The sequence below is a fragment of the Mus musculus genome, chromosome 15 (genome assembly GCF_000001635.26).
Source record: "Mus musculus strain C57BL/6J chromosome 15, GRCm38.p6 C57BL/6J".
Lineage (NCBI taxonomy): Eukaryota > Metazoa > Chordata > Mammalia > Rodentia > Muridae > Mus > Mus musculus.
Window position 1 is genome coordinate 81,364,536 of NC_000081.6, and position 15,519 is coordinate 81,380,054.

General features: G+C 39.4%; 1 protein-coding gene across 1 annotated transcript in view; it reads right to left on the minus strand.

The window, feature by feature from the left end:
* Positions 1 to 508: 508 nt before the first annotated feature.
* St13 (suppression of tumorigenicity 13) overlaps positions 509 to 15,519 on the minus strand; it is a 34,651-nt gene continuing 19,640 nt past the window's right edge. Inside the window, exons 6-12 of the mRNA NM_133726.2 lie at positions 13,381 to 13,465; positions 13,153 to 13,263; positions 10,269 to 10,371; positions 6,923 to 7,039; positions 4,859 to 4,907; positions 1,812 to 1,954; positions 509 to 1,043 (exon numbers count right to left, since the gene is read on the minus strand). Of these exons, the coding sequence (NP_598487.1) occupies positions 915 to 1,043; positions 1,812 to 1,954; positions 4,859 to 4,907; positions 6,923 to 7,039; positions 10,269 to 10,371; positions 13,153 to 13,263; positions 13,381 to 13,465 (737 nt within the window). The 3' untranslated portion in view covers positions 509 to 914. The remainder of the gene's footprint in view (positions 1,044 to 1,811; positions 1,955 to 4,858; positions 4,908 to 6,922; positions 7,040 to 10,268; positions 10,372 to 13,152; positions 13,264 to 13,380; positions 13,466 to 15,519) is intronic.

Here is a 15,519-nt window from a genome sequence, read left to right on the forward strand (position 1 = left end):
ACAATTACTGTATATATTATATATGAAACTAAACTAGCAATGAATCTGCTTCCACAATTATGCTGTGAGTGACAGAAGTGATGATGGTACTGAAAACACTACCTGTAGCTCAAGAAGATTCAGAGGGTGACAAGCAGACAGGGCATTTTCTAATAGGAAAGGTCATTTCTGACAAAAACAGAAAGCACTCTTTTTCTCTATGTGGGAATGCTACAGAACATTTATTTGAAACAATGGACAACAGCAGAGCTATGTAATCTAGGGGAAGCTGTAACACTTAAAAAAAAAAAAAAAAAAAAAAACGACACCAAAGCAGTTTTAAAGATTTAAATGCAGCCTACACAGGTCAAACAAAACCTGGGACTGCTGCTGCTCTGCCCAATACTTTAGTCCTACCAAGGTCAGATCCAAATACTGGTGGTCCCAAGAGATTTACTGAAATAGATCATTTTGAAATAAAACATTAAAAAAAAAAAAACACAAATCAAGATACTTCAGGAACCGTATGTCCAACTCAATCAACTTAATGTGTTTTATTTGCTTCCCACTAACAAATCTTTATTTCATTCATGAAATCATTAAGTCATCCACTCACCTCCCTGCCCAGTAATTCAAAAGGAAAAGCCCAAGTTAGTAAAGAAAAATGGAGGAATTGACTCCCCTAAGTTTTTACAAAATATGTTAAAGGTTGAAAAATGTTTTAAGTTTGTAATTCCTAGTAAGAAAACATTATCTGAATGAACACGCTAATGGCAAACCACTGTAAAATGCCTCAGCCGCATTTGATGTAGAGGGTAGGGATTATCTTCGAAGCGCCCCAGCTCTCCCGGTGAGGTCAGAGGTACACTGGTTTGTATTATTGCAACATCCAGGAAGTGAGCTAAGCTGTTCTTCATTCAGCAAGGGCTTTGACATTACGATTGGCCTCCAAACTTGGCTGACAATTTACTGATGAGATTCATAACCTTCGGGTTGCTCTGATATTTTGACATATTTGATGGGTTCTGGGCCACATCCTGGAAAGCCACCATGACTTCTGGATCCTGACGGAAAAAAGAGGAGAGGTTTGAATTTTTAGCTTCATCTGGGTTTTACAACTTATTTTTTAAAAGTGGCCAATGGATGAACTTTAGGATTTAGAATACTAAATACTCTACTGACAAATCACTGTAAAATGCTTCAGCCAATCTGACACACCAGGGTAGGATTGCCTTTGAAGCACCCCAGCTCATCAAGTTTAATTCTGTAACATGAACTAAAGATAATAAAAAAGAAAGCACATAGAACATGGATACAAAGTTCAAACTACTATTTCCTAAAATGAATCGTTAAAAACTTGACCTTTAAGCTGGAACTCAACAGTAAGGAGCACACAGCTCACAACCAATAGCTTCTAACTCCAACTCCAGGGCACCCTGAAGCATATATTGGCACCTGCACATATCTCATATATGTAAATGCAAGCACAAGCACATATACAACAATAAAATAGGGGCCAGAGAGATGGTTGTGCCTGCAAAGGAGGAGGCTTAGGTTCCCAGCATACACAAAAAGCTTCAATTCCAGTCTCGGGAAATCTGATACCTTCTAATCTCCAAGGGTGCTGCATGCATGTCATGCAAATGAATGTTCATACACATAAACTAAAACGAAATAAATCTTTAAAAAATTAATCTCAATTTAGAAAGAAAATGCCACACTGCAAAATTAGCTAGTTGATAACTAAGAGAAAAAAAAATAGTGAAGTGTGCTGACCTCATACCAAAGTAGAAAAGAAATGCTTTGATGGTGTTTGTTCTTCCAAATCTTACCTGCATGGCTGCAAGAACCTCTGGATCACTGAGGATTTCGTTGAGTCCAGGCATCCCTGCCATCCCTGCCATTCCTGGCATGGCCCCTCCCATTCCAGGCATTCCTCCAGGAAAATTACCAGGCATTCCCCCAGGAAAACCACCTGTAAGAATAAACGAAATAATGATGGACACCAGCAAGTGTCTATTGACCCTCTCCAATACTCAAGTGCACACGCAAAAACAAAGGACACCACTGTCGTCATTCCTGAACACAGCAGCCATGAAGCTTTAACTTCTAAGTTTTCCTAAAAAAATTAAAGCTATAAATCAGATTTCACTACACACTGGATTTGTTTTTATTACTTGTGCTCAACAAATTAACCTTGCCTTAAAAATAAAGGATCACTCAGTGTGGCAGCGCAGGGAGCACAGCGCACCCTTTAGTCCCAGCACTCAGGAGGCAGGGGCAGGCTAGTATCTGTGTGTTCAAGGCCAGCCTGGTCTACAGAGTGAGTTCCAGTACAGTCATGGCTACACAGAGAAACCCTGTCTCAAAAAAGAAACAATAAATAAATAATCAATCAATCAATCAACATATGCTGTCCTCCCAACCATCAATACCAGGTGTGTCAATCACGGTTTTTTCCTTTTTGGGAGGAGAGAGGGATGAGGTGTTTGATTCAGGGTTGCTGGCCTCTGCATCCACAATGCTAGAATCACAGGTGCTCATCACCATGCTGGCTCAGCCACCTCTGGATTTCTCATTCTTGAGTATTATTTGTCTGTCTGTTTCAATTTAAAGTTAATTTCTATCAACCTAGGTTTGTTTTATTTAAAAATGTTGTGACATGTACCTGAAGCAGTTATTCCTCAAGCCTTACCTAAAATAGGGATGTCAAAAATGTATTGATTTCTTTCTCTCTTCAGTTTGTTCCGGTAGCCTTGCAGAGCCACAGCTGGCTCAGAACTGGCTTAGAAACTCTTGAGTTTCCTGCATCTATCTCCTAAAGTCTGTGTCCTACTCAGGGCTTCTATTGCTGTGATGAAACTCCACAACCAAAAGCAAGCTGAGAGGAGACAGTATTTGGCTTACATTTCCATACCACTGTTCATCATCAAACGAAGTCAGGACAGGAACTCAAGGCAGGAACTTGGAGGCAGAAGCTGATACATGGGCCATGGAAGAGTGTTCCTCATGGCTCAGCCTGCTTTCTTACAGGACCCAGGACCACCAGCCCAGAGATGGGATCACCCACAGAGGGCTGGGCCCTCCCCATCAGTCACTAATTTAAAAATGCTCTGTATCACAATCTTTTGGAGGCATTTTCTCAATTGAGGTTCCCTCCTTTCAGATGACTGTAGCTTATGTCAAGTTGACATAAAACTAGACAGAACAGTCTAAGGTGACAGGTATGACTGGTGTGCTTCACCGGGCCTGGTGAGTCTATGTATTTGAGTCCCATTCTAAACAATTAAAAGCTCTAAAAAGAATAGTATATAACTATTTAAAACAAAAACAAACAAAAAAACTTGGGGTTTTTGTTCTGTTTAGCTGAAATCTTACCTATGTAGCCCAGACTAGTCTGAAATTCATGGCAGTTCTCTTAATCTCTAAGGTAGGATTAAAGGTATTTATCACTACATTTAGCAGAATTTGCACATTTAGTAAGCATTCCTAGAGATTGTTTCTAGAGTGACTATCTAGGAAAAGAAAATGACTTCATTCATTCTAAGCACACTATTAGATTATAAACCCACATTATTTTGTACATGTTGTAAGTAAATGAATGTGTGGGTATGCATGCCTGTACATGGACACCAGAGGAGGGCATTAGATCCCTCAAAACTGGAGTCCTGGATATGTGGGCCTGGCTTGCTATCTCAGTGCATGAGCCAGGATTGCTAGATTAGATAACAAAATGCACAGAGAGGAGCTCTGTCTAGCATTAGTTCACAGTACTGAAGCTGCCTCAGGGACAAAGGGAACTGACAACCACATTTATATTTTAAGGTAGAACTAAGCTATGAGCTAGAATTTTTCTCTCTTAAAGTTGATGAACACGTAACATTTTCTAGCCTTGGTCTAAATGGTTCTACCCAATGGCATATACATACTAACAGGTGCCCAAATTCTCCTTAAGAGAAACTACCACAAAGTAGAAGACAGCCAAAAAAAAAAAACAAAACAAAACAAAACAAAACACAAAACCCGGAACCTGTCTTTTAGAAGTACATTTCCAGATAAGCTTCACAGTGCCTCATTCAGGCAGCAAAACTTATTCTCTCAGTGTCTCTGCATCCTCACCTATCTGAACATCAGATGTGAACCCTCAAAAGCTTTGTTTTACTAATAATTTCTCATTATAAAACATTTTCCAGAATGAAAAGATGGCTCAACAGTTAAACTTCGAAAAGACCAGAGTTCAGTTCCCAGTATCCAATTTGCAAGGCTCAGAACTGCCTGTTAAATATTAACTCCAGTTCTCCTCTCAGACTGGACTCAAATATTTTTATGCACAGTAATAACCTGACTTTTAAAATATTTTTGCAGTATTTTGCCTGCATGTATGTCTATATGTGACATCCATTCCTGATGCCTGTGAAGGCCAGAAGATGACAATGGATTCCACTGGAACTAGGATTACAGCCAGCTGTAAGCTACTATGTGGGTGCTGGGACTGAACCCTGGTCTTCTGGAAGAGCAGCCCATGCTCTTAACCACTGAGCCACCACTCCAGCTCTATGTATGATTTTAGCCAGTATCCTCATGAATATAAACATTATCACATGTAACAGGACATAATCTTATCTTGGCAAATTAGACACAGATTACATTATAATAAATTGTTTGAATTATAATACTCAGCCCTCAAAAACTATTTATTTTTCTTAAAGTTGTAACTCAAACTATGTACAGGAGAAACAATGCTGTTTGAGAATGAACTTTATTCTCTGGAGTTCTAAGAACTCTCTCTTCCCCATATGCAGACACAGCCCAGTTCCCAAAACGAGATATATCTTAAATTATTTATCCCACTGACAGGTTTTCCTTTAAAAAAAAATACCTGGAAAAGAGCCATACTGAGATCCGGATTGTCTTCTGGCTTCTTCTTCCTTGAAAACAAAATGAAAACAAATTATATAACAGAAGAAGAAAAACAACAGCAGCAGCAACAAAAAGAAAGTTTTCTTCCCATACCTAACCTGTCCAAGGAAATCAAAAAGTAAGCGAGAAGACAGTAAGAATGGTAAGGATCAAGATGAATTCACTTCCCATCAAAATCGATTTCCAATTTTAACAGGACATTACTTTTACTAATGATTTCTAGCAGTCTTATTACTCTGGGAAGTTAAAGCACAAATGCAACTTACAGTGTTCGTATGCTTTTACTTATACAAGCTATAAATCCTCATTTGTTTTGAAACTTCAAAATGAAAGGGTAAGACACTGGGTTTGCAAGGTGTGGTGGCACAAAGCTCTGATCCCAGCTCTGGGGAGGGTGGCAGATACATCTCTGAGTTCGAGGCCAGCCTGCTTTACATAGTGAGTTCTAGAACAGCCAGGGCTACACAGAACAACCCTGTCTCAAAAAAAAAAAAAAAATTGTTTTAAAAGAAAAAAAAAAAATGAAAGGGCATACTTAAATTACTTCTTAGGTTCATCTCCTCTACATTCTCCCAGCAAAATGTAAAACAGCACAGAAGGAGGCTTCCTGCGCTGGTTTTAAGAATAAAGGCCGACTAGAACTTTCTCTCATACTGTTAGAAACACTCTTGGAGGTGGACTGTGTCCCAGTACACAGCACTGACATAGTGTGTGTGAGGCCCCAGTTCAATCCCCAGGACACATATGCATATTTTTTAAACGGTAATAAGACACACACACACACACACACACACACATATATATATAAATAAAATGATGCTTATTAAATGACCTCCAAATTATGACTTACTATTTAATTATGTAGCTGTATGTCCTTTCTTTCAACAAAGGTTGGAAACAAATAGGTTACAATGTGTAGGTTTCCTCCAGAATTGAAACAATCCAACCTGCACTAAAACTCTTTCAAGAAAGCAAACAACTCAAAATAGCTTTAGGAAGTCCCTGAAACTGACCAAATTAGCTTGGTCCCCTCCCTAAGAGCTAAGCTGCAAACAATGAGACCAGTAGAGCTGCCTAGAAAAGGCAGGAAACAGCTAAACTGCCTGGAAAAGGTCACTGGAAAGGTCACTCTAACTGCTAAGCTGCCTGTAGGCAGTGGAGAGAGCTCCAGGCTCCCAGCTTTGTGAGCTGTACATAATCCATGCTGGGTGGGCTTTGGTGATGCAGCTGCCTGCGTCATTCCTGCTCCTATAAATAATCCCTCACCCCTATTCCTGTAAACAACCCTGATAAAACTCATGGCTCACCAAGATGGATTTTGTATTGTACTGTCAATCTGGGGAGAGTAAATGTGTATCGTGTCTCCCCAGGAGAAGTCTTGTCATACAACACCAATATATAAGATACATGGGGACAAAACCAGGAAAAACAAGGAGACTATTAAGAATCCTGGAACAAACTATCAGGAATCGCTACATTTCTATAATACTAGGGTATAATTAAAAACAGGTAGAATTTTTCCCTTAAGACTATGTAACCAATTTTGGAGTTTTGCTTTGCTTTGGTTTTTGTTTTTGTTTTAACTTTTTAATATAAGGTAAAAGTCCTCCCACTTCAGCCTCCTGAATGTAGGGATTACAGACGTATCCACAATGCACAGCTAGAACTTTTTCAATAGTCATGAATTTGCTGTTGGGAAGAAGAATCCTACAGGGATTCTAATACACAACACAGTACTATCGCTGTAATAAGTCTGGCCAGAGTCTGGGCGTGGATGGAGGAGGAGTCTGCACTGCTAGGGAAGCAGTCTATAAATTACACTCTTAGCCCAAATTCGCAAATTTTAAATGAACAAACATTTAAATTAGTGAAATATAAGCTCATGTAAGATGAAAAGCAAAAAGAACAAAATAAAAGTTAAAAGAAATAAATAAAAATAAAATAAAAGTAAATAAAACAAAAGACTCCCCTGCAGCCATCAGGCAAAGAAAAACACCCTCAAGTTGATTCTACAGGAATTTACCCTTTGGGCTCTCTCATGCTCTTCTCGAGCCTTCTTCACCCTTTCTATCCGTTCTTTTATCTCTCGCTCTTCACGTTTTCGCTCATACTTTCTCCGATGTTCAGCAATTTTTTGAGCCTGAAAAAAAAAGCAAAGGAAGTAAGTTTACCTGCAATGTTTGATAAAGTAAACTGAAGTTTTGTTAAGAATTACTTCATGAGGCCAGGCAGTGGTGGCGCACGCCTTTAATCCCAATATTTAGGAGGCAGAGGCAGGTGGATCTCTGAGTTGGAGGCCACCCTGGTCTTACAAAGTTCCAGGACAGCCAGGGCTAAACGGAGAAACCCTGTCTTGAAAAAGAAAAGAAAGAAAGAAAAGAAAAAAAGAAAAAAAAAGAATTACTTCATGGCCTTCATGGTGGTGAATGCCTTTGATCCTAGCACTCAAGCAGCAGAGACAGGCAGATCTTGAATTCAAGGCCAGCCTGGTCTACAAAATGAGTTCCAGGACAGCCAGGGCTACACAGAGAAATCCCACTTCAAACAAACAAACAACGACTTGTTTAATATATATCTCTAAGAAATGGCAGATTCATCTTAACAGAAAAATAAAAACCAAACTCATGGAAACTGGAGAGAGAGACTAACTACTCTAATTTGAGAAGCTATAGGTAACTGACAGCTGATGGTAGAATGGTGGTTTTAGGCACCGTGTAAAGACTGTCTCTGTATTATACAAACGCTAATTTCTGAATCAGCAGACATCTGATTACAGACCAGATTTTGGTATTGCTAAGCATCATCGGTCTCTGTTTCATAAACACTTCCTCTCTTACCTTCGGATTGGTAAAATAAAAAGCTGATGGCCTACAGTAAAGGCAGGAAGGAGAAGGTGGGGCTTCCAGGAAGAGATAGGAACTCTGGGAAAGAAGAGTGGGAGGACTGATGAAGGAAAAAGCAGGCAGGTACTAAAGAGGAGAGGTAACTAATGAGCTAGGTGGCAGAAGGCAGAATTCAGAATAAAATAAATGGCTTAAGTTACGAGCTAGTTGAGAACAAGCCTAGCTAATTAGGCCTAGATATTCATAGTAAGTCTCCCTGTCATTATTGGGTAGCTGGCATTCTCTTTAGTTGTGTAGTCACTGGGAAGGTGCCCACGCACGCTCCTGTAAATATCCCCATCCACACTCCTGTAAAGAAACCCTAATGAAACTCAATGGGTCAAAAAAAAAAAAAGGTAATGGGAAGTAAGAATGGATAAAATACATTCTGTACATGTAAATGAAAACCATGATTTCATGTAAACATAAGCTAATGAACTCATTAAAAAAGACCTAACATAAAGCCAGCTTCAAGAGCAATGTCAAATATATTAGAATATGAAACAAGAAGAGTCCAGGACTTGCAGTTTAAGCAAAATCTTCTAATCTCAAACAGATGACAAAGCTCAAGGATAAGTAAATGAAAAGTTTTAGTACAATTTACTACATATGGATTCACAAGTCACAGATTAGTTCAGCAGAAAAACTATCATCAGAGATATCTGACACAGGAAGGCAGATACTCCATGCACGCACCACGTGCCATAGTCTGCCTTGACCTAGAGTTTCTTCCTCTATTAAACGGGGGAAGAGGTGGTGCTGGGGAGAGACGGATCAATGGTTACTAGCACTCACTGCTCTTACAAAAGACCTGGGTTTGTCTTTTAGGACCCACACAACAGCTTATAATTACCTTTAGGTCCAGTTCTAGATGATCAAATATCCCTTGTGGGCATCACAGGAACATGGTACTCAGACACACATACAACCAAAATGCCCATATACATAAATACTTTTTTAAAAGAATGGTAGCCGGGTGGTGGTGGCGCAAGTCTTTAATCCCAGCACTTGGGAGGCAGAGGCAGTCGAATTTCTGAGTTCCAGGTCAGCTTGGTCTACAGAGTGAGTTCCAGGACAGCCAGGGCTACACAGAGAAACCCTTGTCTCGAAACAAGCAAACAAACAAAAATGGTGACAAGGCCAGAAACATTTAGTTTTGTGTTAAGTATATGATTAACACACACAAGGCCCTGAGTTTGACACCCCCCCCCCACCAAAACCACCCAAACGGGCGAGGGGGAGGCAGGAAGAAAAGTCTTTTCAAATTGCTTTTGGAGGTGAACAGTTGATATTCAAGTGTTACTTTAGTGTCTGTACAAATATTTCTAAGAACTTTATAATCTAAACTATGTTCAACTACTAGTTTGCTAAGATTTCTGGGGCTTTAAAAAAAAAGGGGGGGCAGTGAGAGGGTTCAAAGTTAAAGTAATTGCTAAAAAATATTGATGACTTGAGTTCAATCACCAAAACCCAATTCAAGAGAAAAATGACTCCAACTTTTACACACACCATTATACATACATATATTCAGAAACATAATATATAAAAGAAAAAAGCTCTATTAATCAAATTAAGTCTGATAAGTTACACCTAATAAAACCTGTGTTAAAACATTTAACGATAAAGTCACTGATATGCTAGTTATATCTTTTTCTTCCATCTCTCATTCATTTGAATGGGGACTGAACTGAGAACTTTGTAAATATTACATAAGCACTCCCAAGCTGAGCTATATATACCCCCAGTCCATATTTCTAAAGTTTAAAAAAGAAAAAAAAAAAAAGCTAATAACACATTCTTTTAATCCCAACAATTGGGAGGCAGAGGCAGGTGATCTCTGAGTTTGAGGCCAGCCTGACCTACAATCTAAATTCCAGGTCAGCCAGGACTACACAGTGAGACTCTGTCCCAGGATAAAACAAATAAAAACCCCATATATAAAGGTTCTATAGTTTTTAGATTAAACATTTTCATTTAAAAAAAAACAAAACCAGTGGGGGTGTACACCTTTAGTCTCAATACTGGGGAGGCAGAGGCAGGTGATTTCTGAGTTCAAGGTCAGCCTGATCTACAGAGTGAGTTCCAGGACAGCCAGGGCTACAGAGAGAAATACTGTCTCAAAAAATAAAAATAAACTGAAATTAAACTCAGAAAGGCCATATCTTTGTACACACCATACCTATTACATAAGGTCAGAGTAGATATGAAATATAGCCCTTCCCTTCTTCCCTCTTCTTTTCTTTTTGAAGACAGGTCTCTTTATAACCCGAACTCAGGTCGACCTGCTTCTGCTTCCCAAGTGCTGGAATTAAAGGTCTGTGTGCACGCCACCTTTCTGACTCTCTGTATAAGCCCACTGACGACTTGGAGAAGTCATAAAATCTGCTCTCTAACACAGCATCCAACTGGAAACATGACAAACTAGCGACGCTTCCTCATCGGTCTCGGCAAGCACAAGGCCAGGGTCTTAGGTCACGAGCGACATACCCGAGGTTGGACTTCTCTCAGCATTGCACTGGCATCCTCGTCATAATCCAGTTTACAGGCAAGGGCAAGGTCATGAGCTGCTTCCTCCCAGTGACCCAAGAGTCTGAAATAGATGCAAACGCTCACAAAATGTATAGTACCAGGAAAGTTCTCAGATATTATTAACTATAAATTTTTATCAACCAATTCAACAACTATGTAAGAGTCAGGCCATGGTGGTACACGCCTTTGATCCCAGACCATGAAAGGCAAAGACAGGCAGATGTTAAGAGGCTAGCCTGGACTACAGAGCAAATTCCAGGACAGCTGAAGCTACATAGAGAAACTCTAACTAAAAATGACTAACAAAATAAAAAAATTTAAAATAAACCTGTGCTACAGTGATCACTAACTTTCTAAAAACTTGAAGAAACTGGAATTCTCACAATGAAAATTCTAAGCCTGTTCTACCACTATTCTTAATTGAGAGTACTGATGTATTTAGAAGAAGGTCAAGCAGTTATTTTCTTTTCTAAAGATTTATTTATTATATATAAGTACACTGTAGCTGTCTTCAAACGCACCACAAGAGGGAATCAGATCTCATTACAGATGGTTGTGAGCCACCATGTGGTTGCTGGGATTTGAACTCAGGACCTTCGGAAGAGCAGTCAGTGCTCTTACCCGCTGAGCCATCTCGCCAGCCCAAGCAGTTATTTTCTAACATGAAAGATACTTCATAATAATTTCTATGTAGGACTGAAGGAAAAGCCATGGAACATGGGCCTGCTTTACTGAGAAAACAAAACGTAACAAAATCTAGTACTCAGAACTAACAGACTGGGGGGTGGGGGGAGTATAAGCGTTTAATTCCAGCCCTCACAGACAGAGGAAGGCAAAGGTGAGTTCGAGGCCAGCCTGGTCTACAAAGTGAGTTCCAGGACAGCCAGGGCTACACAGAGAAACCCTGTCTCGGAAACCCTCTCCCACCCCCCACCCAAAACAAAAGAAAAAACACAGGATGGAGAACGCACACATCAGGGCAAGGAGTCCTGTCCCCACCCAGAGTGAGTGTGATAACCATGGCAACACAAATCCTAAACCTAAAATGAGCAAAATGAGACCATCACACTTACACAACATACACAAAAAGTGAAATTATATTTCTAATATTTTGTTTTAGCCAAACACTTTAAATGGGATATAGTCTCAGGGACAATCCTGACAGCAAGAAAACTTTCACAGTTTACTTGGCGAGTATGCTGTACTAACTGAAACACTATCACTTAAATGTTATGTTTACAAAATTAAATAGGTATACAGATTTAAAAAAACAAACTTTTTTTAATTGAAAATCTCAGCATACTCAATTTATAAATTGTTCCTTCAAATCATGAATTTATACATGAATTTATTGTTTCTCGGTTATGTTTGCTAATGTGAAAGTAAAGACAATAACAGAAGCAGTAAGTTTACCCAACCAAACACATTTTAGTGTCCACAAAATGAACTATGGTTTCTTAGAAAAATAGCTTATTTGAAATCTGTAATCAGAAAGCAAAATGCCATTTTGAGGACTACTGACTGATTTCAAAGCAACAGCAATGTATGAGCTTTCCCTATACCACACAGCAACACATTTGATTTGACTCCTTTCCCTTTCCGACATGCCTTCATAAAAATCTCTACTGTGAGTCACTCACCTACTACAGTTTTGTAACAACACCCATTCTTATTTCCACTCAAACTTCACCACATCAACTTCTCCATCCAACTCAGCCACTGGATCTCACTCAGACAAACATCAAACAGTAAGTTCCAAACTATAAATGATTGTTAGACTAGCTGAAATTGATTCTTTATCCAGATTTTCTTTGTTTTTTAAGGTCAGGCATGTTCTTTTTTTTTTTTAAACATTTTTTTTAAAAGATGTATTTATTTATTATATGTAAGTACACTGTTGCTGTCTTCAGACACTCCAGAAGAGGGAGTCAGATCTCATTACGGATGGTTGTGAGCCACCATGTGGTTGCTGGGATTTGAACTCAGGACCTTCGGAAGAGCAGTCAGTGCTCTTAACCACTGAGCCATCTCTCCAGCCCTTTATCCAGATTTTTTAAACGTCCCAGTAATGAATAAAGAATAATGAATAAAGACATTTCAGACTAGGGTATTCAATATCTCTTTTTGTGTTCTTGCAGGTAAAGGAAACCAGGCTGCCTTGTATGTGCCTGTGTGACTCAATAATGTTGAGTGATTTTACGTGGAAGGAGTGAAATCTTTTTTTTTTTTTGGTTTTCGAGACAGGGTTTCTCTGTGTAGCCCTGGCTGTCCTGGAACTCACTCTGTAGACCAGGCTGACCTCGAACTCAGAAATCCGACTGCCTCTGCCTCCCAAGTGCTGGGATTAAAGGCGTGAGCCATCACTGCCCAGCTTCTCATTCCTTTTCTTAATTCTTCATTCTGAACACATTACTTTGAAATAAAAGCACTAAGCCTTGAAAATTGCTTAAACGTGACTTCTTTGTGCCTGTGTGTGTATGTCTCAAGAACAATTTCTCAGGCTCAGTCAACTTCTGCTTCTGGATGCTGCCCTACAATTCACCATGTGTGCATGCTAGGCTGCCAGCAGGGAATCCTAGAGACTCACTGACCTGTTTCTAGCCTCCATAGCACCACGCCCAGCATTTGGGGATTGGGGCAATATATCTGTAGCCCTGGTTGTCCTGAGCTCTCTAGATTCCATGCTGGTCTCAAACTCACAGAGATCCACCTGCCTCTGCCTGTCTAGTGCTGCTGGGATTAAAGGTGTGTGCCATCACTACCTGACCACACCCACCTTTTTAGCTCATGGGTTCTACCGGTCAAACTCAGCTCTCTAAGCAGTATTTATTTGCTCATTTACCTGTGTGCTTTCCCTCGCCATTTGTATGGCTGAGCGGAATCAGGGTTTATTTCAATGGCTCTGTCACAGTCTCGGATGGCAGCATTTGGCTTCTGTAGTTTGACAAAGACACTTAAAAAAAAAAGGTATTATTAAGAGAAACTTCATTTTAAACAATAAAACGTTTGAGATTTCTACAAAATTGAGTTAAGAAGTCTATGAAAGGACTTTGTGCTCCAGTGTTCTTACCTGGCTCTCTTGGCGTACAGAATAGCCAAGCGAGGATTTAGCTTGATGGCGTCTGTGAACAAGTCAATGGCTTTCTGGAGCTCACCTGAAGTGAAAATAAAATTACCAAGAAAATGTCCAGAAGACAAAGATGTTAATAAAATAGTCTGACTTCTTATCTAATTAAGAATTATACATCATTTCTCAGTCTACTCTTCTAAAAAGAGAACAGGCTAGTATACAGATTGGAGATGTGAAAGAAAATGTCCAGAAGACAAAGATGTTAATAAAATAGTCTGACTTCTTATCTAATTAAGAATTATACATCATTTCTCAGTCTACTCTTCTAAAAAGAGAACAGGCTAGTATACAGATTGGAGATGTGGCTCAGTAACAGTGCCTTCCACCAAGCATGTTTAGTAGCCAGCACTTTAACATTTTAAAATAAGAGGCTAGAGAGACACCTTGATGGTTAAGAGCAATAATTGTTATTCCAGAAGTCCCAAGTCCAACTTCCAGCAACCATATAATGGGCTTACAACCACCAATCTATAACCCAAGTTCCAGGAGATCTGATGCCTTCTTCTCACCTCCATGGCACTAGGCATACAACGAGTGCAAACGTTGGCAAAACACCCATACACATAAAAAAATTTTAAAATACTTATAAGAAAAAAAGACAAAGCAAGGTGATGCACATCTGTAACTCCAGCATCCAAGCAGCAGAAATCAGAGAACTGAAAATTAGAGGCAAGCCTAGGCTACATACACAATTAGTCCCAGCAAATCTGGACAGAGAGTGAACTTCTGAAAGCTGTCCACTGACCCAATGACCTCTACATATGCACTGCGCACGTGTACCCTACCATCAAGCAAAAAGTAAATAAGCAAGAGCTGCATCAATGGCTAGGAATCTTCTTACTCTTGCAGAAGACCCAGGTTCGGTTTCCAGAACCCACAAGGTGACTTACAACCATTTGTAACTTCAGTTCCAGGGGATCCGATGTTCTGTTCTGACCTCCAAGGATGATACATGCATGCAGGCAAAAACACTCACACACTGAAAAAGTTTATCTTTTAAAAATCTAAAGCATAGCTGCCTGGGGAGTAGGGGCACATGGTGTTAATCCTAGCACTTGATAGACAGGGGCAGATGCATCTCTAAGTTTAAGGCCAGCCTGGTCTCGTCTACAGAGCAAGTTCCAAGACAACCAGACCTACATAGACAAACCCTGCCTTGGGAAACTTATAAACAAACAAACAAATGCAGATTGAATTTATGGGACTCAGTCTTGAACTAAGCTTAAAGAGGATAGAGTGTTGAGACTAATTTCACAGGATATGAAAACTAGTTTTCTCTTTCTGAGAAATACTGTTTAAATGAACAAAAAAGACATTTAAGCCATTAAATTAACCTTTATTCACAGTTATCATTATTTATATGTCTGTGTGTTTATATAAATGTATGTGAACATGTTGGCAAATGCCCACAAAGGCCAGAGGATGGCATTTGATCCCTTAGAGCTGGACTTACGGGCTTCTGCATGCCATCCAACATGGGAGTTAGGATCTTATTTCCAGGCCTTGTAACAGAGTGGGTAGCAATCAGTCTTAATCACTGAGCCATCACTCCAGCCCCACATTCTTAGCTTTTATACAAGGAATCCCATTCATTTATTCTTATTTGTATATGCAACATGTGGGGATCAGGACAACGTTAAGAAGTTATCTCCTTCCATCCTACGAGTCCCAGGGATTGAACTCAGTTTGTCAGGTTTGGTAGCAAGCACTGTTACCTGCTAAGCAATCTAGTTGGCCCAAAAGTTTTTTAAAAACAAAAAAATAAAACTAGTCCTTTTAAGAGACATTAAACAAAAACAACAAAAAGGTTCATTGCATGTCCCAGTTAAATTTTCAAGGGGAAGACAGCTATAGAATTTTAAAATAAATGTCAAATTTTGTTTTTACCAATGAATGTAAGCTTTCAACAGAATTTAAAAAAAAAAGTCTTATTAATAATCCCAACATTTGAAAAGTTCAGAGCCAGCCTGGTCTACATAATGAGTTCTAGGATAGACAGGACCTCATAAGAAAACGGTTTCAAAAGTCCCCAAAAAAGCCTTATTAATGCTACTACATAAATATGTTACACAAGTAATT